The following is a 25,151-nucleotide window of genomic DNA, read 5'->3' as shown; positions in this document are numbered from 1 at the left end:
CACTGGCGAGTAAAATCTGAGAATTTATTAGCCATTGGCTATTATTAGACATCACTTAGTCGCCCAGGGTGAAGAGTCACATGTGCGAGTTAATTACTTGTAATGTAGAGGGTTGCATTTGCAATTGCAATCATGCTGGTGCTTGGTTGTGTGATGTTGCTTACCTGTAACATATGTTATATAGAATATATATATATATTTTTTCTACCTTAATATGTTTGTTCATGTCTGCTTCTCAGTGCGTGCTGTTGCACCTATTAGTTTTGATTTCTCCGCGAGTCAGACAGGCTGCATGAGCCACAATTGACGCAACCTTGATGCAACCTTGATACTGTCAATGAGGGGTGTGAAGAGATGAAACGAGACACAAGACTGGGTTCACAAGAACGAGACGAGATGAGATTTTTAGACTTTTTTTAAAGAAATACTCAGTTATGAAATATATAGGGAAAAACAGTCTTTTATTCAACTGAAAAACACAAAATGCAAAAAATGTAGGAGCATTTTGAAATCAACTTGTGCTTTATGAAATTAAACTTCTATTATATATCTATACAATATATTATATATATTATATGCAGCAATAAACAACATGTAAACTAGAGCTGCATGATTCTGGATAAATTAAATTTTATATATATAAATTGGAGATCATGATTATCTAAATTCTGAAGGAAAAAAAGATTAGAAAACTAAACAAAATAACAATTTACTAGTGGTTTTGACAAAATGTTCATTGCTTAAGTCTTTAAAATATATATTAATTTGAAATAATAATAATAATAATAATAATAATAATAATAATAATAATAAATGAAGTAGTCAGTGTCTCAATTCATAAAGACTTGTTTAACTATTGGAATCTCCTGAATGAATGATTCAATGACAAATATTTTTTTAAACGGGCAGTTGTCACCACCTCCTGGAGGAAGAGTATAAGCTTTACAATACATACACGTGTTAAGATACTTTTGTTTTGAACGCTACTGTAGAGAATAATTGTTTATACCCAAACAATAAACTTTTATCCCAGTACTTATGTTAATTAAATGCCTGTAACACAGAAATAATGATGTGTGGTTGAAAATACTTTTTGTCGCTCTTTCTGGATCAGCAGAAGCCTAATTGATTCGTTAACATGGGCAGTGACAAAACGTGCTTCTCACACTCCACTGACACTCGCGATGTGAAACATTTGTAATAGACAAAGCTGAATCGTTGTCCTACAGGAATAAGAATTGAGATAGCGATTTTTAAAGGATTAATTGTGCAGCTTTTAATGTAAACTGCAAATTGTTTTGCGAGGATATCGTCATGTTCTTGCGAGACCAACCGTATCTCGCGGGACACATCGAATCTCGCAAGATCTCGTACCACAAGATCTCGTCACATCCCTACTGTTAATACATTGAAAGTAATAAAATCAGAATCATTTTCACCAAAATTTCAGTGCTGCCCTAGTTACTGTTTGTTATTGATGTTTTAATCAGGTTACTTGTCCGGTCGGGCAAGTAAAATTCTCTTTCACTTGCCCCTTTAAAACAATCCACTTCTCCCGGACAAGTGGACAAGCGTTAATGTCGAGTCCTGAAACAGTTTTTAACCAAGAGTTGCTATAAAATTAAAGCTGTATGTCTAAAAAAAATGTGTTCTAAATTTGAAGTTGATATATTAAAAAAAGTTCCTATGTCATTTTCTTAAGGTTTTATAAAAAAGCCACCAAGTGACACCCAAACTCCACTGAATTTTTTTTAGTCATTTTTCAGATATATACATTTCTCTCTCAATATTACTTCTATCACAAAGTAACCACCAAATGTGGAATCTTGAAACTCAGACCTTTCCAACCATATGTATTTTGTCAAGATTATAAAAAGTTTTGATTATAGGATAATAAAAAGTTTTGTAATATGTCACCCACCATAAGGGGGAGGAGACTTCTAAAAGATTATGAAGTATTATTTCCATGGTAACAATTTCAAAATAGTTTCAACAGGATTTTGAGGTTTTAAGCTTTTAAATTATGTATAAGTTATGATGATAACTAAAACATTTGATAGGGAAAAAGGCAACAACACCAATAAAATAAATAAAACTTTTTTGTGACAAAGGTCAGAACTCCTGTTTATGATGTAGATTTTTTGAGGTGCACTCTTGTCATAAATTAATTAGGGGCCAAACACTGAAGGTGCATAAGCATCTATTGTATCAGTTTGCGTTCTTTTTCTTCTTCTTCTTCTTCTACTTCTTCCGCTCTTGAGTCTATGGCAGCCCATAGAACCACTTGCTGGAAAGTTGTGACATTTGGCACACTAATAGAGGACAGTCTCAACATTAAGCATAGCAAATTTGAAGTCTGTAACTCAAACTCTCTAGCGCCACCACTTGTCCAAAAATTCACTCATTTTTATGCTAATAACTTTTATTCCGTAAGCCACAGAAGGAAAATTCTTTTTTCCACTGAATCCTTGGCTTAAAAATCATAAGGTTTCGTTTTTTCGCTATTTTTAATTGTTTGGAAGACCTACTTTTTCAAACTCATCCTAGACAGTTTGTCTGATTTTCACCAAAATTGGTTCAGATCATCTTCAGACCATGCTGGCAAAAAGTTATGGAATTCAAGTTGATTAGTCAAACCATTCTCGAATAGTGCACAAAAGAATTCTACAAAAAACACGCATGAATGGTTGTTAGGATTTATTTATGATGTGGTTTGGAGTTTTGTGAAAAGTCTTGGTGTGTGTTATAACAACCACGACCTGAGATGACCTGCAAGTTTTTTAGGTCAATCTGAGGTCACTCAGCCCCCCCACATACTCCAAATTCACCCCAAATAGACTCGTTTGTTTGTGCTTTGTTTGTGCTGTTTTGTGCCGGTAAAAGTTTTGTTTGTGCTGCTTCGTTTTTTTTTAAAAATTAGACATTGTATTATAGGTGATGACGTCACTCAACCCCCCACAAACTCCAAATTCACCCAAAACAGGTTCAATCTTTTGTGCTTCATTTGTGCTGGTTTGTGCCGCGTAAAAACATTTGTTTGTGCTGCTTAGGTTTTTAAGATATTAAAATAATGTTTAGTGGGCATTTTCTGATGTCACTCAGCACCCCACATGCTCCAAATTTACCCCAAATTGTCTCATTTGTTTGTGCTTCATTTGTGCTGGTTAAAGTTTCATTTGTGCTGCTTTGGTTTTTTAAAATATTAGATAATGAATTATAGATGATGACATCACTCAACCCCACACATGCTCCAAATTTACCCAAAATAATCTTCTTTGTTTATATTTCATTTGTGCCGTCAAAATGTTTGTTTGTGATGCTTCGGTTTTTTAGATATTTTTAGTGATCATTCTGAGGTCATGCTCCAAATTTACCCCAAATAATCGTCTTTTATTATGCTGTATTTTTTTAATTAATTAATTTATTTATATTTTTTGTGCTGCTTCGGTCTTTTAGATATTAAAATAATATTTAGTGATCATTCTGAGGTCACTCAGCCCCCCCACATGCTCCAAAGTTACCCCAAATATTCTTGTTTGTGCTTCGCTTGTGCTGGTAATATTTTCGTTTTTGCTACTGTTTTTTTAAAGATTTTTTTCCTAGTCAAGTAGTCCCATGTTTATATTAAATTGATTAATATAATAATCTATTAAACCATCCTTTGATATATAGGCATTTATAGCCTATTCACGCTCAAGCGCGCATAAAGCTTGCCGCAAAGCACTGGAAAGTATTGATTGAATGCGTAGGGGAAAAAGAAGACATTGTAATTATTGCCAAATGCCGACGCCGATGGCCATCTCCACTAATGGACTAATAGATGAAATTAGTGCCTATATATTAAAGGATGGTTTAATATGTTATTATATTAATCAATTTAATGTAAACATGGGACTAGTTAAATAGGAAAAAATTCACAGTAGTTGGAAAAAACGAAAATATTACCAGCACAAACGAAGCACAAACAAAGAAGATTATTTGGGGTAAATTTGGAGCATGACCTCAGAATGATCATTAAAAATATCTAAAAAACCGAAGCATCACAAACGAACATTTTGAGGGCTCAAATGAAATATAAACAAAGAAGATTATTTTGGGTGAATTTGGAGCATGTGTGGGGTTGAGTGACGGCATCATCTATAATTCATTATCTAATATTTTAAAAACCAAAGCAGCACAAATGAAACTTTAACCAGCACAAACGAAGCACAAACAAACGAGACAATTTGGGGTAAATTTGGAGCATGTGGGGTGCTGAGTGACATCAAAAAATGACCACTAAACATTATTTTAATATCTTAAAAACCTAAGCAGCACAAACAAATGTTTTTTACGCGGCACAAACCAGCACAAACGAAGCACAAACGATTGAGCCTGTTTTGGGTGAATTTGAAGTATGTGGGGGGCTGAGTGACGTCATCACCTATAATTCAATGTCTAATATTTTAAAAACCGAAGCAGCACAAACGAAACTTTGACTGGCACAAACCAGCACAAACAACTGAACCTGTTTTGGGTGAATTTGGAACATGTGGGGGGCAGAGTGACCTCAGAATAACCTATAAATATTATTTTAATATCTAAAAAACCAAAGCAGCACAAATGAAAATATTACTGGCACAAACCAGCACGAACGAAGCACAAACGATTGAACCTGTTTTGGGTGAATTTGGAGTATGTGGGGGGCTGAGTGACCTCAGATTGACCTATAAATATTATTTTAATATCTAAAATACCAAAGCGGCACAAACAAAATTTTTTACAGCACAAACCAGCACAAACAGAGTACAAACAATTGAGACTAGTTTGCTGACGTTTTGCATTGGGTGGGGGGCCAACTTCACAGAGGTGTGGTCAGTTGATATGAAAAATGTATATTTTTGCATATAACTTTTGAATGGTTTTGCCCGAAATCACAAAACTGGTCTCTTTAGATTAGGTGCATCTTGCTGAGTCGAATGATACCCAATTTTACCATTTCAGCCATTTTGGGCATCTGCCATTTTGAATTTTGTAGTAAAATGCTGTATTTTACGAACGCATTGACGTATCGTTATGAAACTTGGTATGGGTCATCAGCACGATGCCCTGAATGAGCCTGAGAAGTTTTGAGCCAGTGCCACCTAGTGGTAAAATCAAATATTGACATGCTTATAATTTTGGGTGTGGTCAGCTTATTTTCGACTTCTTGTTGGGATTGTGCCTCTTGGTGGTGCTATACAGTAGGTGGCCAACCAAAACAGTGGTTCTACCGCCGCGTCTGCAAAGTGCATTTGCAGCTTTTGACCATAAGTTATCAAAGCACATTTTCGCAAATAGACATCAGTTTTGCCTCGCTGATGTTACATTTGATGGCTGCAGTCAGGGAAAATGAAAGAAAAACACTGTAGTGAAAATATTTAATATTCACAGATAAAAGTTTGGTACTTATGAAGTTATGTGCATTTCTTAGAATGAATTCAATTAGGATAAATGTCAAGCCTGAGCCTGTGCATATATTTTCTCTAAGCTACATGGTATTAAACCATATTTTAGATTTGACACATTTAATAGGTGTGCAGTATTATTTATATTATATGAATTATGTGTTGTATTATTCAAAAGAAATTGTGGTTTACTTTGCATCGGAGTAATTAGTGGTCTATTTTAGTGAGCTAGGCTACATGGATTAATATGCAAAATGTCAATATTTTCATATATTAGGCCTATATTTTAATTTATATTGTAAAATTCATTTAATAAAACAACATGCATTTTTTTTATTTGTTACCTGTCATTTATTTTGACAGATAACTTCTCGGGGAAAAATATATTTGTCTGTACATTGTTGCATGTTTTTTTAATTACAGGTCCTTCTCAAAAAATTAGCATATTGTGATAAAAGTTCATTATTTTCCATAATGTAATGATAAAATTAAACTTTCATATATTTTAGATTCATTGCACACCAACTGAAATATTTTCAGGTCTTTTATTGTTTTAATACTGATGATTTTGGCATACAGCTCATGAAAACCCAAAATTCCTATCTCAAAAAAATAGCATATCATGGAAAGGTTCTCTAAACGAGCTATTAACCTAATCATCTGAATCAACTAATTAACTCTAAACACCTGCAAAAGATTCCTGAGGCTTTTAAAAACTCCCAGCCTGGTTCATTACTCAAAAACCGCAATCATGGGTAAGACTGCCGACCTGACTGCTGTCCAGAAGGCCATCATTGACACCCTCAAGCGAGAGGGTAAGACACAGAAAGAAATTTTTGAATGAATAGGCTGTTCCCAGAGTGCTGTATCAAGGCACCTCAGTGGGAAGTCTGTGGGAAGGAAAAAGTGTGGCAAAAAACACTGCACAACGAGAAGAGGTGACCGGACTCTGAGGAAGATTGTGGAGAAGGACCGATTCCAGACCTTGGGGGACCTGCGGAAGCAGTGGACTGAGTCTGGAGTAGAAACATCCAGAGCCACCGTGCACAGGCGTGTGCTTTTGAACCAGAAACAGCGGCAGAAGCGCCTGACCTGGGCTACAGAGAAGCAGCACTGGACTGTTGCTCAGTGGTCCAAAGTACTTTTTTCAGATGAAAGCAAATTTTGCATGTCATTCGGAAATCAAGGTGCCAGAGTCTGGAGGAAGACTGGGGAGAAGGAAATGCCAAAAATGCCTGAAGTCCAGTGTCAAGTACCCACAGTCAGTGATGGTCTGGGGTGCCATGTCAGCTGCTGGTGTTGGTCCACTGTGTTTTATCAAGGGCAGGGTCAATGCAGCTAGCTATCAGGAGATTTTGGAGCACTTCATGCTTCCATCTGCTGAAAAGCTTTATGGAGATGAAGATCGTTTTTCAGCACGACCTGGCACCTGCTCAAAGTGCCAAAACCACTGGTAAATGGTTTACTGACCATGGTATTACTGTGCTCAATTGGCCTGCCAACTCTCCTGACCTGAACCCCATAGAGAATCTGTGGGATATTGTGAAGAGAAAGTTGAGAGACACAAGACCCAACACTCTGGATGAGCTTAAGGCCGCTATCGAAGCATCCTGGGCCTCCATAACATCTCCGCAGTGCCACAGGCTGATTGCCTCCATGCCACGCCGCATTGAAGCAGTCATTTCTGCAAAAGGATTCCCGACCAAGTATTGAGTGCATAACTGAACATAATTATTTGAAGGTTGACTTTTTTTGTATTAAAAAACTTTTCTTTTATTGGTCGGATGAAATATGCTAATTTTTTGAGATAGGAATTTTGGGTTTTCATGAGCTGTATGCCAAAAGTCATCAGTATTAAAACAATAAAAGACCTGAAATATTTCAGTTGGTGTGCAATGAATCTAAAATATATGAAAGTTTAATTTTTATCATTACATTATGGAAAATAATGAACTTTTATCACAATATGCTATTTTTTTGAGAAGGACCTGTATATCCTTTATTTTAGTAAAATGTGAGGCACTGTATAATTTCTCTCCCATTATTTAGGCCTAATTAAACCAAGAAACGAATAAATTAAACCTGCACAAATTATCTAAATTATTGAAACTCTAAAGAATGGATGGATTAATAAAATGTGCTCACGTTTAAACTCAAGTTCTCTCATTATACTCAACAAAATGCACACAATGTAAAAAATAGCTTCATTAATTGACAACTTCAGTGATTTTAAAGGGGGCCTTCTTTACTTGCTTTCATATAATTTAAGTAAAAAATAAAATAAAATTGCAGCCGCATTTAAATGCAGGTGTATAAAATGTCAGAGTGCAAGATTTGCGCAGCACGTGTGATGCTGAGTGCGACGTGCAGCATTTATTCGTATTTGTTTTATCTTCATTACAAATCTTGTTTGGTTTTATTTTGGATAATTGCCTGTAAAAAAATATTTACGTTGTAATGCATATGCAAAATGTGAATTAATATTCATATTCAAGTGTTTGTGCGAAAATTATTAATGCGCATTCATAACAGGGAGGCGCCATCTCGATCACTTGAATTTTTTCCTGATAATGAATTAACTTAAAATTGTGGTGTCTCGCATACATGAGAAATATATCTACAGAAAGCTTGAAATGTCTACTTTTAAATGAATCAATTCAGAACGAAAGCATTATGTAATCTGTGAAGGTTGTATTTCTCTTTAAAGGCACGTCCGTGTGGAGAGAGTCAGCACTGTGAATTTCATCTTGCAGCCAACAAGAAAACATTTGTTTATTAATAAATAATTAAAATGTCTCCTTTTTCATAATTATTAGGCTACTTCTGCCTGTGCTTTGTGGCAAACTTAATGCATGTTCTTGAGCGCGGAATATATTAAGGCTCATTATGGATTATAGATGTTAATTTAATATAAACCTGTGATTAGTTGAATAATGACAAATGAACGACTAGTAACTAGAAAAATCTTATGTGGAGGCAGACCTATTAAATCCCCTCTAGACATCTCTGTTAAAGTTTTTAAAGCATTTTATACGCGTTTGCATAAATTCTGCTTTCAAAACGGTACATAATGGAGAGATACCTTAACAATGATTTTTCCTCTGAAACACAAAAATGAAAATTTAAATAAAATTGATATTTTATGTTTTGAGAATGGCCAACCCTTCTCTGCAGATATTGTTGCTTCTGGTTTGTGCATTGTAAATAGGCTACAAAAAAATAAAATACCACCAGCAAAAAAAATTATGTCTCTGAAAACTCCAAAATATTTTTTGTCACGTCTGTAACGCATGTGTATTTCCCAAATCTAAAATAACCTATAAAACATGTTCATAGACGGATACTTTACTGATTTCTGGAGTCTGTTTGGGATTTAGAAAAACATAAAGAGATGGTTCAATATATTGGTTATGAATAGGCTACATTCTGTGATAATTTTTATTTCATAGTCTAAAAAATATTGTTAAGACGGAACAAAATAAAATTAACGCAACAGTTTGCATCTTTTTTTTTTTTTTTTTTGAGTTAAGGCAACTTCCTCTGAAATTAAGTTATAATAACTAATAAACTATATTGCGATATACAGCAGTCAACATTTGAAGTGGATCAAAACCTTTCGTCAACCAAAACCAAAACCCTCATTAGACACTGTGCATATGAAAGACCAAGAGATTCACACATTTATATCAACCCCCACAAACTATACAAAACTACCCCCCAACCCCCTCCAGCTGAACTGTATTCAGTCTGTTTTTGGGCTGTGAGGAATGGTGTGTTGTCATGTTACTGGGTTGAAACATGCCTGCACTCACAGCAGCCGTACTCTTTTTATTCATTATTTTCTCGCAGCCCATATTATTTTTTTCACAAGACCATAATAATAACAAATTATCAATTGGTAATTAATCATTATTTTACAAAAATCATTGTTATTTGTGAACGTAGCATTTGCGGAAGGCTTTAAGACCAAGCGGAATCCTCCATCAGCTGCTCCTGCTTCACAGCGCGCGGGACTCACGCAAACTGACCCAACATTTAGCAAGGCAGGAAAACATTCAGTCTGCCTGAAGGAAGACGTATTATATTGAAGTTATATTGAAGTACAAATCCAAACACCAGAAGCAACCTACACTCTCAGTGTTCTTTCATTGAAAAGTATGCATTTTATTTATCCACAGGCTGTATGGTGGAAATAATATTTTAGTTAAAAAGTTCCATTGTTAAAAAAATGCTTTATTGGGTAACATTTCATAGACCTTCAGTTGTTATGCTTTAAAATCCCATGCCATTTGTAATTTCACAGTATTTTCACCTCCTAAATCACTAACCTTTAAAGTCACAATTCTATAATGGTCAAATTACTCTGGCCAATGGCATTTTTTAATGACATTATTATTATTATTATTATTATTATTATTATTATTTATTTTTTTTATTTTATTTTTTAGAATAATTGTAGCCTACATAAATAGGTGAAGCAAAACAAATGAGACAAATATTTGGATCGTCCCTTATTTTTTCCCTTATTTTCTTAAAGAATAAACACTTATTTTCTACAAGAATAAACATGAATAACATATTATTAATTCATAGAAATAATTCAAGCAATTAAAACCTTTTTTTTTTTTTTTAACTTGAACTTCAATACTATTAAACTGATTTTAAAATCTCATGGAGTTTATAAGTTAAAACGGGTAAATTGTCACAGTGCATGTTAAATAGCCTAAATGAACTTGTGTTAACAATATAATTAGAACTAACCATATAATTCGATTTTTTTTTAAATGAACAATTTCTGTATAAAATGGGACAGCAAGCTTTATATCAAACATTTTTAAATCATCCACAGCTGAGCAACGCGGGAGGCGGATCTGAACCAGAGCGCATGAAGTGAATGTGCTGCACAAAGTCATTTTCAGATGCAATGTAAAAAAAAAAACCTGGATAGCCTAGATTAGGCCCAGACTCTGTTCCTAAGTATATAATAATTATAATTACTGTTAATCCACAGTAACAAATTTTAACCGATTAATCTCCTATTTTCGTTTTTTTTTTTTTTTTTTTTTTTTTTTTAAACACGCCAAAAAATAAATTAAGTTTGTGAGAGGAAAAAAATATATATAAGTCATGTATAAGTTGCATTTTATTACATTCAGAAATAATAACGGGTGGCCTAATAATGTTATAATGTGCCAACAGGATATTTTTAGTTCCCTTCACTTTACAACAAATCCTTTAAATTTAACAAATGTATCAGAGCAGCATAATAATTAAAAATATATGTCTAATGGATAAATATAATTGCAGTATATAATAATATAGGCTAAGCTATAAACAAACAAAAAAAATTAATAATAATTTAAAGTGAAAAATAAGGTAAGGTTGGGCTCTCTCATTTGGGAGAAATCCAAATGTTTCCATATTCGTGATGTTGCCCATTTGAAGCTTAACTATTATTCATGAGGAAAAATAGGCTTTGTAGTTCACGCGTGTTTCAGTATCGAAGAAAAAAAAAAAATCATAATTAGCTATATGCCAAAGTGGACCGCTGCTCGCACCGGATGACACGGTGAATGACTGTTTCCAATGAATATGTGCGCGTGAGGCTTCAGCGCGATCAAATAGCTGAAACAGAAAATACTCAATTTTTGGTCAAACAGTAAAGGCATAATTCATAAATGCAAAGTGTTAGCAGTTTGAAAAATCAAGAATAATAACAGTTAATAATAATTATTGCTAAATGCTGGACCGTTTTCTTTTCGCTCTGCATATGGAACCTGAAGATTTGTTTAAACCAAGAATGAACCAAAATGAAAATATTTAGCTTTTTATCCATATATATATATATATATATATATATATATATATATATATATATATATATGTGTGTGTGTATATATATGTGTATGTGTATATATATATATGTGTGTGTGTATATATATATATGTGTGTGTGTGTGTGTGTATGTATATATATATGTGTGTGTGTGTATGTATATATGTGTGTGTGTGTGTGTGTGTGTGTATTAACAGATGACATTGTTTTTGCTTCATCCGCTTTGGAAACATTACTATTTTTAATGTTTTTGAAAGTTTTTGAAAGTCTCTTCTGCTCATCAAGCCTGCATTTATTTGATCAAAAATACAGAAAAAAACAGTAATATTGTGAAATATTATTACAACTTAAAATAATAGTTTTCTATTTGAATATACTTAAAAAAAAATAATTTATTCTGTGATGCAAAGCTGAATTTTCAGCATCATTACTCCAGCCTTCAGTGTCACATGTAACATCCAGTCTATCACATGATCATTTAGAAATCATTCTAATATTCTGATTTATTATAAGTGTTGGAAACAGTTCTGCTGTCTAATATATTTGATGAATAAAAGGTTAAAAAGAACTGCATTTATTCAAAATAAAAATTCTAATAATATATATTCTAATAATATATTTTCTTTACTATCACTTTTTATCAATTTAACACATCCTTGCTGAATAAAAGTATTTATTTTATTTAAAAAAAAGAAAAAAAAAAAAATTACTTACCCCAAATTACTGACCAGTAGTGTATATTATTACAAAATATTTATATTTTAAAAACATAGCTTCTTTTTTTTTTTTTTTTTTTTTTTTTTTTACTTTTTATTCATCAAAGTATCCTAAAAAAGTATCACATGTTCTGAAAAAATATTAAGCAGCAGAACTGTTTCCAACTTTGATAATGAATCATCATATTAGAATGATTTCTAAAGGATCATGTGATAATGATCCTATCCTAAAAAATTCAGCTTTGCATGACAGAAATAAATGATAATTTAAAGTATAATAAATTTAAAAACAATTATTTTAAATTGTAATAATATATCACAATATTAAATTTTTTTCTGTATTTTTGATCAAATAAATGCAGGCTTGATGAGCAGAAACAACTTCTTTCATAAACATTACAAATAGTAATGTTTCCAAACTTTTGACCTGTACTGTGTGTATGTATATATATATATATATATATATATATATATATATATATATATATAGGCCTTCTATTTAATGACTGTTTAATAATAATAGCATGCATAAGATCCTTTGAGTAAAGGTCTTTTTTTTTTTTTTTTTTTTGATGAGTAGACTGTAGCCTAAGACTATCCTACGTTTTGAAATTAACTCACTGTAAATGTTTTAATGGTTTTTAAAGATGTTTCAATGTTATATCATAATGTTATTGTTGTTTTACTTCCTCCTTTTATCTCATTTTACAATTACATTCATTTGCAATCTGTCCCTTTGCGCCACCTGCCTTTGGTTTGTCGAGTTTTTTTAGCAAGCTGGTGAGTTGGTTTTAAGGATGATTTTGTATTGACTGTTCTGGTTGTCTACCTACTGTAATTGAACAAAACATGAAATTGCCATTGATTACAATAGAGTATTATGATATAAAATGCTATATTTTACGAATGCATTGGTGTACCATTACGAAACTTTGTATGTACCATCAAGACCATGACCTGAAAGTATTCAAGAAGTTTTAAGATAGTGCCACCTTGTGGTCAAAAGTTATAATGAGATTTCAAATAAATGCTAATTGCTTTCTGTGAATTTTGACTATTGTAATGAGACTGGTAGATAATAGGTTAATAGATTCCTTGGGTCATGCTGAGAACAGTGATACCAATGTTGCCAAACTTGCTGTCTGCCATTTAGATTTTCTTTAAAAACCTACTTTTTGAACTCCTCCTAGACCACTGGTCCGATTTTCAACAAAATCGAATCATATCATCTTCAGCCCATGCTGACAAAAAGTTATGGATTTTGTGTTGATAGACAAAACCGTTTTCACATACCACAGCAACGAATTTGAGGAATGATGCCAAAATGACACTTGAGGCTGTATCTCTGCAATGCTTTGGCATATTGACACCAACATTTGTGTGTGCAATTGTCAACTCACACAGAAAACACCACATCAATTTGATAATAGCGCCACCTATTAGTCAAACGTGATAAGCCAATAAATCATATTACTAGAGGTTGTATTTATGATTTTTCAGCCGTTTTGACTGAAATCATCCTAAAATGGCTTCAATTACTCATTTCTGCAGTTGGTCTGATGCTTGCTTCTGTAGTGCTTAACCCCGTAATTGCTGCTATATTCTATTACTGTTCCTGCATAATTTGTAACAAAAAAACAGTGGTAAAATATATATTTAGGAGTCTTAGACAGTTCCAACAATATACATAGTTTGTTATGGTTATATTTTTATTTAAATGTAACATAGTGAAGTATACTTAGGCGTCCTGCTGATGGGACAGTGACAGTTAAGTGGTTAGATCTGCGTTTAAATTTTATTTATTTTTTTCAGGAGGATGAAGCAAAGGTATCCACAGGGATGGAAAATGAGAGCTACTCCACTGACAGTCGAATCTGTGCAGTGACAGCCTCTAAAACAGCTGAACTCATACGTTCACAGAACCATGGCTACTTTCAGAGTAAGAGATAGAAAAGCTCCACTTGTTACTGCTCACTGCATTTTATTCAATATTTCTCACCCCCACTGTTTTGACTATTAATTTTTAGATAATGAAGTAGATGAAGAGTCAGAGGTGGATGATGACTATATTCCCTCTGAAGACTGGAAAAAAGTAAATGTTTTCATCAGTATAGTTTTCTTCATGATTTTTGTCTGTAATATCCCATTAAATGTTTGACACGTGTATGTTCTTAACAGGAAATTATGGTTGGCTCCATGTATCAGGCTGAAACACCATCTGGACTGTGCAAATACAAAGACAAAGAGAAAGGTAGATTTGACTTATGTTGATCAATACATATCAGTTTGGTAGAATTATACTGCACAGGAAAATAAATGTTTTTGTTTCTTTTTGTTCATTTGACAAGTGCCGTTGTATGTTTTGCAAACGTGCATAAGGAATTTTTTTTTTTTTTTTTGTAGTATTACATTGGGTTACAAAAACAGTTGGGACCAATCGTTGAATCCTTTTGGACACACTGACTATAAATATTTAAACCGGAAAGTTTTTGCTGGCACTAATGAAATGAGAACTTCATCAGTCATAGTATGATGTAATTTTTATAACTCTTCAATTATTATAAGTTTTTTTAATTACATGACTGTAATTATAAGCACTTCATGTCTTTGATTTCACTTATGGAAATGGTTTTCATTTTTGGAGGCATAAATATGTTATACTCTTGTAATATGCTTTGAATCTGTGACTCCATCATTCACAGTGTATGAAAATGATGACCAGCTGCTGTGGAATCCTGAAATTCTTACTGAAAACACTGTGGTTGAGTTTCTGACAGAAGCATGTCGACGGACGGGAGAGGAGACTGGAGTAGATGCTATTCCAGAAGGATCCCACATCAAAGACAATGAGCAGGTACTAAACAACTGCATATAAGATTTAATAATAATAATAATAATAATAATAATAATAATAATAATAATAATAATAATAGTTAAATAATTTTATTTGTAATCAAATGCTGAACTGTGACTTAATACACAATACAAATTGTTTACTCCCCTCAGGCATTATATGAGTTGGTGAAATGTAATTTCGATACTGCTGAAGCTTTGCGAAGATTAAGATTTAACGTTAAAGCAGCCCGAGGTGAGCCTTACAAAGTTGGTTAAATGGCATTTTTCTTTGTATTTCATCATAAAGTTTGAGGCAGTAGAAAACATTCACATACTACATACAACAGACTGACAGTGCTTCTGCACTTTCAGTGTAGTGTTTATTTTAACAAAAAATATTTGTTGACAACCTTTTTTTTCCCTTTTTTTCATGACTAAAGCCAGGCGCACACTGTGCGATTTTTAATATTCCTTTACGGTTGTTGCTTGTCAAACTGTATGAACATGATGCACATGTCACACTGTAGGATCTCAGCTGTCATTAATGTCAGACTGTACGACAGTCAAGACAAATTAAAAACGGACCTGCGCAAGAAAAATCAATCCATGACACGTTCGATGAAGGTGAGCTGCATTACACACAGGAATGAAATGGTGGCTAAACGGTGTGTGTCCGCTCACATGGAGCAGAGCGACATTTTCAGTTCATTCCTATGAAAGTTAAGCTTCAGAGCATGAAGCTCAACTTCGATATAAGTGAATTAATAGCGCTCGCCCTGCTCCGCTCCAGTGAACACGCACAATAACAACGAAAACTCCAGCGTTAATTTTGATCATGGCTTGTCTTGAAAAATGAAGACAATTAGATGTTCGACGTAGGAGAAGTCACACTGCAAGACTGTGCGCCAAATCTTCTGACACTGCCAGAATTTCGTTAGAGGTAAAATTTGATCGCAACGGTCATTAATCGGCTGTCGGTGAACATGTCAGACTAACGTCCAAAGACTTCAGATTTTAGTCTAGGATCAGAGGAATCTTTTAGGATTTCCAAAATTTGTCTTTTTGTCAAAAAATAAATTTTTTGTTTTTTTTTTGTCAAATCGTGAACAAAATCGTACGGTGTGCACCCGGCTTAAGATAAGATGAAATGACACTGACATCATAAAACAATAACTATGCCTTTAGTATAAAAAGCTTATAGTTTAAAAAATGTTTTCTTGGTTGGGGTTTCCAAAGGGTTTAAAAGGACATATTTTTTTCCCTGTGTTTTACTTTATATTCACAACCTGGCAACCATGTGTTCTTTGAACAATGCAGAAAAAAGTGCTGATGAGCTAAAAACATTGACAAGTTGGAGTTTAGTGATCCACTAGTCTGTGATCCTTCACACTGATGTTTGCACTGTTTGCTCTGCAAATCTGCTATCAGTCTTTCTCAGTGGCAAACTTTAATAAATCTAAACATGGATGTGTTTGCTGAATAAGTGCACCTACACAAACTCTGTTCGACAAAGTCTTTCTTGTTGTTTTAATAGCAAAACATAAGTATAATTTGGGAATTAATATAAGGAATTTCACTGTTTTAGCAGTTTTCATTAAGTTGACAGTATGTTCATTTATATGATAATAAATCCGGAAACTATATAAGATCAAATAACCATAAGAGTTGACATTCTTTGTTTGTGCTTATAGGTGAAGTGCAATAATTCAGAAATGTCTCAAATGACAACAGTCATGATCAGTATTATCAGTATGAGTATCAATTATAATTTGTCAAATTTATGACATGTACATTCATGACATTTGATTTATGTAATATGTTATTTATTCATATACCACAAACACTTTGTGTGTTTGAGAAAAATTAACCTTCAGAGATAATGCTGAAATCCACACATAAATTGCTGTGTGTGTGTGTGTGTGTGTATGTGTGTATAATATATATATATATATAATATATATATATATATATATATATATATATATATATATATATATCTATATATATATATATATATATATATATATAAAATATACACACACTTACCGGCCACTATATTAGGTACACCTGTTCAATTGCTTGGTAACACAATTTGCTAATCAGCCAATCACATGGCAGCAACTCAATGCATTTAGGCATCTAGATGTGGTGAAGACAACTTGCTGAAGTTCAAACCGAGCATCAGAAAGGGGATTTAAGTGACTTTGAACGTGGAATGGTTGTTGGTGCCAGAAGGGCTGGTCTGAGTATTTCAAAAACTGCTGATCTACTGGGATTTTCATGCACAACCATTTCTAGGGTTTACAGAGAATGGTCCGAAAAAGAGAAAATATCCAGTGAGCGGCAGTTGTGTGGATGAAAATGCCTTGTTGATGTCAGAGGTCAGAGGAGAATGGGCATACTGGTTAGAGATGATAGAAAGGCAACAGTAACTCAAATAACCACTCATTACAACCAAGTTATGCAGAATACCATCAAACCCTGAAGCAGATGGGCTACAGCAGCAGAAGACCACACCGGGTGTTGCTCCTGTCAGCTAAGAACAGGAAACGGAAGCTACAATTCACACAGGCTCACCAAAATTGGACAATAGAAGATTGGAAAAACATTGCCTGGTCTGACGAGTCTCGATTTCTGCTGCGACATTCAGATGGTAGGGTCAGAATTTGCCATAAAGAGCATGAAAGCATGGATCCATCCTGCCTTGTCTCAACGGTTCAGGCTGGTGGTTGTGGTGGTGGTGTAATGGTGGGGGGGGGTAATTTTCTTGGCACACTTTGGGCCCCTTAGTACCAATTGAGCATTGTTTAAACGCCACAGCCTACCTGATTATTGTTGCTGACCATGTCCATCCCTTTATGACTACAGTGTACCCATCTTCTGATTGCTACTTCCAGCAGGATAATGTAACATGTCACAAAGCTCAAATCATCTCAGACTGGTTTCTTAAACATGACAATAAGTTCACTTTACTCAAATGGCCTCCACAGTCACCAGATCTCAATCCAATAGAGCAGTGTTGGGATGTGGTGGAAAGGGAGATTCACATCATGGATGTGCAGCTGACAAATCTGCAGCAACTGCATGATGCTATCATGTCAATATGGACCAAAATCTCTGAGGAATGTTTCCAACACCATGTTGAATCTATGCCACGAAGAATTAAGACAGTTATGAAGGCAAAAGGGGGTCCAACCCAGTACTAGCAAGGTGTACCTAATAAAGTGGCCAGTGAGCGGTCCTTAAAAAAATCGCAATTAAGTGGTTTAATCCATTGACAGTCCTATTTTATTATTTATTTTTTTTATACAGAGGAACTATCTGTCTGGACAGAGGAAGAATGTAGGAATTTTGAACAAGGTTTAAAGGCTTACGGAAAAGACTTTCATTTTATCCAGGCCAACAAGGTAGTGTTCATTTTATGGCATTCATCACCTTAGGTAGATCACTTCATTTGCAAAAAGTCTTAAAATGAATGTCAATCCATATCTGCCCCTTCTTGTATTGACATTTTAACATTTACAAATGTAATCACTAGAAAAATAAAGAAAGCTGTGGGGTTCAATAATGTGCCTAGCAGTTTTCTCTGTTAGATAAGAATATGGGCTACTTGATGTGGCATTTCAAACGTTATTTAGTTTTTTCCTATTATTGTCATTTCCTTATTCAATTTCAGGTCAGAACAAGGTCTGTCGGAGATTGTGTGGCTTTTTATTACATGTGGAAAAAGTCAGAGCGGTATGATTTCTTTGCGCAACAAACTAAGCTTGGAAAAAGAAAATACAACCTTCACCCAGGAGTAACGTAAGTATCTGTGCTAACACATTTTGCAATTAACAAAGTCTTAACAAAGTAACAAAAGAAGTGTGATCATTGTTTATGAACATTTTAGTAGGCTAGATAGTTCCCTTCTCAGGGACCCGAGGTTATGTCAGTAACTGGAGCCGTTATTGTGGTTTGCATTTGTAAAATTATTACTAAATAGCATTTTGGTCATCCACTTTTGTGATGCATATATCTAGCCTACTTAAATGTTCATGAACAATGATCACATTTCTTTTGTTAAGATCGCTTTGGGGAAACACCTTTCTCCTGAACAACTGTAGTCTTGCATTGCATTGTCCAATGGCACTTGAAAAGGGGACAGGAAAGCACCCTATATAAACGGTGCTGAGCGGCATTTCATATAAATGAAATAACAGTAATTTTCATTTGTTAGGCTATTTTATCTACAGCTTGTTAGAGGTCGAATGACATAAGTAGCGCCAAGATGATATTTATTTTAATGAATTAAGAAGAGAGAGAGAGAGAGCACGAGCGAGCGTGTGTGAAGCTTTCGAACTAGTGAAGCTTGTTTGTTTAATTACAAAAACTGCTAAGTTATCACCTTATTGCTTAGAAATATAATGTAGGTTTTAGCTGTTGTATTTATAAAATTCACGAGGCAGGGGTTGGAAACCAGCTCCTGAATGTACAATTTCTTACCTATAAAAGTTTCCATATCAATAAAATGCGAGTACAAGCAGCACACCAGCATTAAAACACAATCTTTATGGGCAAACGTGTCACCCTCGCATTGGGAGTCCAGATATTGAATATGTATCTAATTTAAATTACATTTGGAAGTGGCTCAGCTCATGCTGATTTTTGTATTTACATGTGTGCAACAATTTTCGATCTGTGTCAGATGTGACCAAAAAATCTGATTTTTGTGCAAGTGTAAATACAGCCTAAGAGAATTTTGATTTGATTCTCAGGGAATCAAAGTTTTGTCAGTAACTGGATACATTCCCTTTAGAGAGGGTCTCTCAATGTTGTGTACAGCGTAAGCTGATCACTTTGGGGAACATATAACTTTGCACTGTGTTACTGCAAGGGGTGCTCAGCATAAGCGGAGACATCAAATAAACGTAGCGACATTCAACAGCAATCAGCCACTGTACACAAGTACACATAAGCAGAACATTCCAAACAACAGCTTCTAACCGGAGCTAGACATGCAGTTGTGGAGCTTACCGGAACAATGGCCTGGGGAACTGTGTGTAAGTTGGCTATGCAGCAGCATCACCGGTGCCAAGAACGGGAACCGCACGATTATGAACGCCGCGGCTGCCATGTTGTCCAATATGAAAAACCTGAAGCTTGCTGTACACTATCCGATGACACGTTATAACACTTCAGCCAATTAGTAGAATGGGGCAAGTGCAGTAAGAACGCAATGTTCAGTGGTTAGCGGCTGCTGAAACCCAAATAGAAAACTCTGGTTAAATCATCACTCATTACTATCGTAACCTAGCCATGCTAGATCACATAACAAATGCATCAACAAGAAACAAACCTGGTGCTATTTAAAACAGGACAGCAGGGTACTAGAATTGTAACACAGCCAACAGTAGCAATAGCCCATATTAAAGGTGGGGGTAGATTTCAAGCATAATGACTGTAACCCACAGGATAATAGCAGCAAGACAAATCATACAGGTGCACTGCCACTGTAATCACTGCAAGAACTGGTACATAGAAGGGACCAATGTGCATTATGGGAACAATCAGGCTGCCGCAATATAGAGTGAGTGAGCGGCAGCTCTGCTGGTGCTGTTGTCTTTATGAAGTCATACCCTAGCGGAACTAGTGGAAGCCCACAGCCCAGAAAAGGGGGCGGGACTTCCCAGCCATCCCAGCTCAGTGCATGGCGGTAGCGCCGGCATTAATAGCTCTCAGCATGAACAACACATCTGTATGAAAGACAGCAGCACAGCCGGTGCATATCAATGAAGGCAACGTGTGGTGGCAGTGGCATATATAGAAGGTAAACGGCACTCCACGTCCTAATGTGTGGGCAGGCAGAAGACGCAAAGTTTGAGTCCTGATGGGTCCCAACGCTGATAGGGTAACCTAAATGATATCTTTAATCCATTCAAACAGTACCCCAAAATCCTCTTTGGCAATGAATCAACTGCAAAGACCTAAGCATAAAAATGTTGGAGAAAGATTCTGATGAAATGCCACTTGGCGCCACTTTTGGCTTGTTTCCACTGAGTGGTACGGTTCGGCAAAGTACAGTACACAATTATTTCCATTTCTACTGTCAGAAGTTGTGAATGGTACCAAAATAGCAAACCGTACCGTACCTCTTTTTGGTACCCTTCCATTGGGGTACCTAGCACAGCAAAGGGTAACAAAAGGGTGGAGCTAAACTCACTGCAGAATGTTGATTGGTTGACTAGAATCACATTTTTGCATGAAGGTAATAAAGCGTCCTTCACTCATTCCGCTTTGCTGTCCATGAGTGTTGGGCTTATCTACATCAGAGTGCGCGAACACAAAAAATTATAACCATGTATTTTATAATTTTATATTTTCACTAGTGGTGGGCCGTTATCGCTGTTAACGTACTGCGTTAACGTAAGACTCTTATCGGGTGATAAAAAAAAATATCGCCATTAATCTATTCTCAAAGTTGGGTTGGGAGCTGGGTCTATACTACGCAAGCTATGATGACTTTCACCGTGATAGTTTAGCGCGGATGTACAGTCGTGGCCAAAAGTTTTTAGAATTACATAAATATTAGTTTTCAAAAAGTTTGCTGCTAAACTGCTTTTAGATCTTTGTTTCAGTTGTTTCTGTGATGTACTGAAATATAATTACAAGCACTTCATACGTTTCAAAGGCTTTTATCGACAATTACATGACATTTATGCAAAGAGTCAGTATTTGCAGTGTTGGCCCTTCTTTTTCAGGACCTCTGCAATTCGACTGGGCGTGCTCTCAATCAACTTCTGGGCCAAATCCTGACTGATAGCAACCCATTCTTTCATAATAACTTCTTGGAGTTTGTCAGAATTAGTGGGTTTTTGTTTGTCCACCCGCCTCTTGAGGATTGACTACAAGTTCTCAATGGGATTAAGATCTGGGGAGTTTCCAGGCCATGGACCCAAAATTTCAACATTCTGGTCCCCGAGCCACTTAGTTATCACTTCTGCCTTATGGCACGGTGCTCCATCGTGCTGGAAAATGCATTGTTCTTTACCAAACTGTTGTTGGGTTGTTGGAAGAAGTTGCTGTTGGAGGGTGTTTTGGTACCATTCTTTATTCATGGCTGTGTTTTTGGGCAGAATTGTGAGTGAGCCCACTCCCTTGGATGAGAAGCAACCCCACACATGAATGGTGTCAGGATGCTTTACTGTTGGCATGACACAGGACTGATGGTAGCGCTCACCTTTTCTTCTCCGGACAAGCCTTTTTCCAGATTCCCCAAACAATCGGAAAGGGACTTCATCGGAGAATATGAGTTTGCCCCAGTCCTCAGCAGTCCATTCACTATACTTTCTGCAGAAGATCAATCTGTCCCTGATGTTTTTTTTGGAGAGAAGTGGCTTCTTTGCTGCCCTTCTTGACACCAGGCCATCTTCCAAAAGTCTTCGCCTCACTGTGCGTGCAGATGCGCTCACACCTGCCTGCTGCCATTCCTGAGCAAGCTCTGCACTGGTGGCACTCCTATCCCACAGCTGAATCCTCTTTAGGAGACGATCCTGGCGCTTGCTGGACTTTCTTGGACGCCCTGAAGCCTTCTTTACAAGAATTGAACCTCTTTCCTTGAAGTTCTTGATGAACCTATAAATTGTTGATTTAGGTGCAATCTTAGTAGCCACAATATCCTTGCCTGTGAAGCCATTTTTCTGCAACGCAATGATGGCTGCACGCGTTTCTTTGCAGGTCACCATGGTTAACAATGGAAGAACAATGATTTCAAGCATCACCCTCCTTTTAACATGTCAAGTCTGCCATTCTAACCCAATCAGCCTGACATAATGATCTCAAGCCTTTTGCTCGTCAACATTCTCACCTGAGTTAACAAGATGATTACTGAAATGATCTCAGCAGGTCCTTTAATGACAGCAATGAAATGCAGTGGAAAGTGTAAGGGTGGTTTCCCTACAGTGGTTCAGGCTGTAGGATTGCCGAAGGACTAAAGAAACGTTATCAGCACGATGGTATAAAACTGTACATTTCTAGTCTGTTACCACCCACTGCCACTTATACCAAGGACGGAAATAAGCGCAGTTACAATAGCTAAATATGTGGGAGAGCGTTGCTATTAAGTGACTATATTGTATTGCAATAGGTAGCACTTCAAAGTTAATATTGAATCAAGATTAGTTAGCACATAATTAATATTTGAAATGGTTTAATAACAGTATTTTGTTATGTTACACTTGAATTGGTTACAAAATAGATGAAGGATAGTAAAACATTTAGTTAACCCTCTGAAGTCGATTAACGCGTGTACGCGTTTTGGGGTATTTTTTCCTGATAACCCCGAAAAGAACTTAAATTACACTTTCAGTTTTGATCGTACAGATTAGAGCAATACATCAATCGAATCTGTAAAGGGTCTACCTTTTTTTTGTATACAGACATAATAACAACAAAACTTTGTGCACTTATAAAATAAAGATAACAAACAAGGAGTGCTGTCTGCAGTCTTTGTCTGCGCTGATCTTCAGTTACAAATGCGTCATTAAAATGAACTGTAACTCAGTGAATACTCAACGAAGAGACATGAGAGAGATATCTATAGAAAGCCTGACATGTCTACTTTTAAACTAAACGAGTGCTGCTGAAAACAAATATTCTGTGATAAAGTAATCCATATGAAAACAACGCGATGTCCGTTTTTCACGTCTCCCTTCATTATCTTCTAATGCGACCACGCCCCCGCGCCGAGCGCGCTATTGAGATTCAAATGTTTCACTGAAGCGCGCTGCTTTTGAATACGCCCACACAACAGAAGACAACGCAGTGGGACTGTTCTTCAAGTTTTTTTTTTTATTTTACTGTTTTACTGCTTCGCGGTGAGAGGAATAAGACATAATTCACCCCAAAAAGATGTGATATGGTTGAGGATTTGAGATTTGGATTTCATCAGAAAAAAGAATGAAGCACTTTATTCAGCAGAGATCATAAACATGAGTAAGTCTCTTTTTATTTATTTATATACTTGTACTAGTTTTCACATAACGTGTAAACATTTTACTAGTTAGACTTTTTCCAAAGACTTTTTCCAAACTATAATTCCTGACTAAATGTATAATCAAGTGAAATATTATGAAGTTTCAATAACAATATACACTACTATACCATTCAAAATCTTGATGTAAATAATATAAATGTAACAATAAATGTAACTGTACAAATGTAACAATCATTGCTGTTCTTTCAATTTATCCCCCCTAAAAAACCTAAAAAAAATATTCTCAGCTCTTTTCAACATTAATAATAATAATAATAATAATAATAATAATAATGATAATAATAACAATAAATGTTTTTTTTTTTTTTGTAGAAAATAAGATTGTTAAAATGATTTCTGAAGGATTGTGTGACTGGGGTAATGTTGCAAAAAATTCCGTTTGAAAGTCAGCTTTGATTGATCCTAATAAACTGTTTAACTGCACTCACAAGTGAACATTAAATTATGTTGTGGGATAATTAAATATATTCTAAATAAACTACAAACATAAAATTATATAGATTTATTTTGTCCTCACATTCTTTCTTGTAACTCATCCCTCTCAGTGACACAGCTGACTGAATGGCTCATTATGCAGCTCATTATGCAGGTCTTTGTCTTCTCAGGTGTGAATTCATGATAGTTTGACGCCTACTTGCATATGACTTTTACCAACAAAAGTGTCTTAGAAAATTTAAATCAATATATTGTTTTCTGTAAGTGAGTAAACAAGATGATTTTCACATCATTTAGAAAAAAAAAAATTCTAGGCTACAAGCTCCAGTTCTCAAAATTCCTGGGAACCAATTTTCTATATGTGTTTTATTGCCTTATTCAAGTGATTTAACATTTTTAGTTTTTCACTAACCACGCATAACATTTTTTTTCTCAAAAACACAATCATGTACATACATGCTGCTCACATATTATTATAGCCCAGTTTGTGCTGATTACAGTGAGATTAGACTTTAGCCATTTAGATATTTATAAGAAACTGAAAAAAGCACAAATGTCAGGGCATGACAAAACTTCTCCAGGCCCCAAAAATACCCTTAGACTCCAGAGGGTTAAATGTACCTAACATGTATATAAAATATTACCTGAGAGAGAAAGAGAGAGGGGAAGATGGAGAGAGGGAGAAAAAAGAGGGAGAGAGGGCAGAGGGCAGAGGGCAGAGCCCTGGGAAGAGAGCTCCAGCAAAGAAAAGCCAGCAGAGAGAAAGAGACAGAGCAACATTTACAGTCTTCTTTTATCCCTTCCTTGACCATGTGACTGAAACCCAAATGTGAGACATTCAAACTGACCAATCAGCAGACTACAGCTTCA

General features: G+C 35.3%; 1 protein-coding gene across 1 annotated transcript in view; it reads left to right on the top strand.

Annotated features, from left to right (window-relative positions):
• mier1b (mesoderm induction early response 1b, transcriptional regulator) overlaps positions 1 to 25,151 on the top strand; it is a 93,746-nt gene that overhangs the window by 41,175 nt on the left and 27,420 nt on the right. The window contains exons 5-11 of the mRNA XM_042714281.1: positions 13,790 to 13,916; positions 14,005 to 14,069; positions 14,156 to 14,228; positions 14,680 to 14,831; positions 14,984 to 15,065; positions 18,125 to 18,219; positions 18,489 to 18,616. Coding sequence (XP_042570215.1) covers positions 13,790 to 13,916; positions 14,005 to 14,069; positions 14,156 to 14,228; positions 14,680 to 14,831; positions 14,984 to 15,065; positions 18,125 to 18,219; positions 18,489 to 18,616 — 722 coding nt within the window. The remainder of the gene's footprint in view (positions 1 to 13,789; positions 13,917 to 14,004; positions 14,070 to 14,155; positions 14,229 to 14,679; positions 14,832 to 14,983; positions 15,066 to 18,124; positions 18,220 to 18,488; positions 18,617 to 25,151) is intronic.

Source organism: Cyprinus carpio, chromosome A2 (genome assembly GCF_018340385.1).
Source record: "Cyprinus carpio isolate SPL01 chromosome A2, ASM1834038v1, whole genome shotgun sequence".
Lineage (NCBI taxonomy): Eukaryota > Metazoa > Chordata > Actinopteri > Cypriniformes > Cyprinidae > Cyprinus > Cyprinus carpio.
This window is presented reverse-complemented; position numbering and strand designations above follow the sequence as displayed.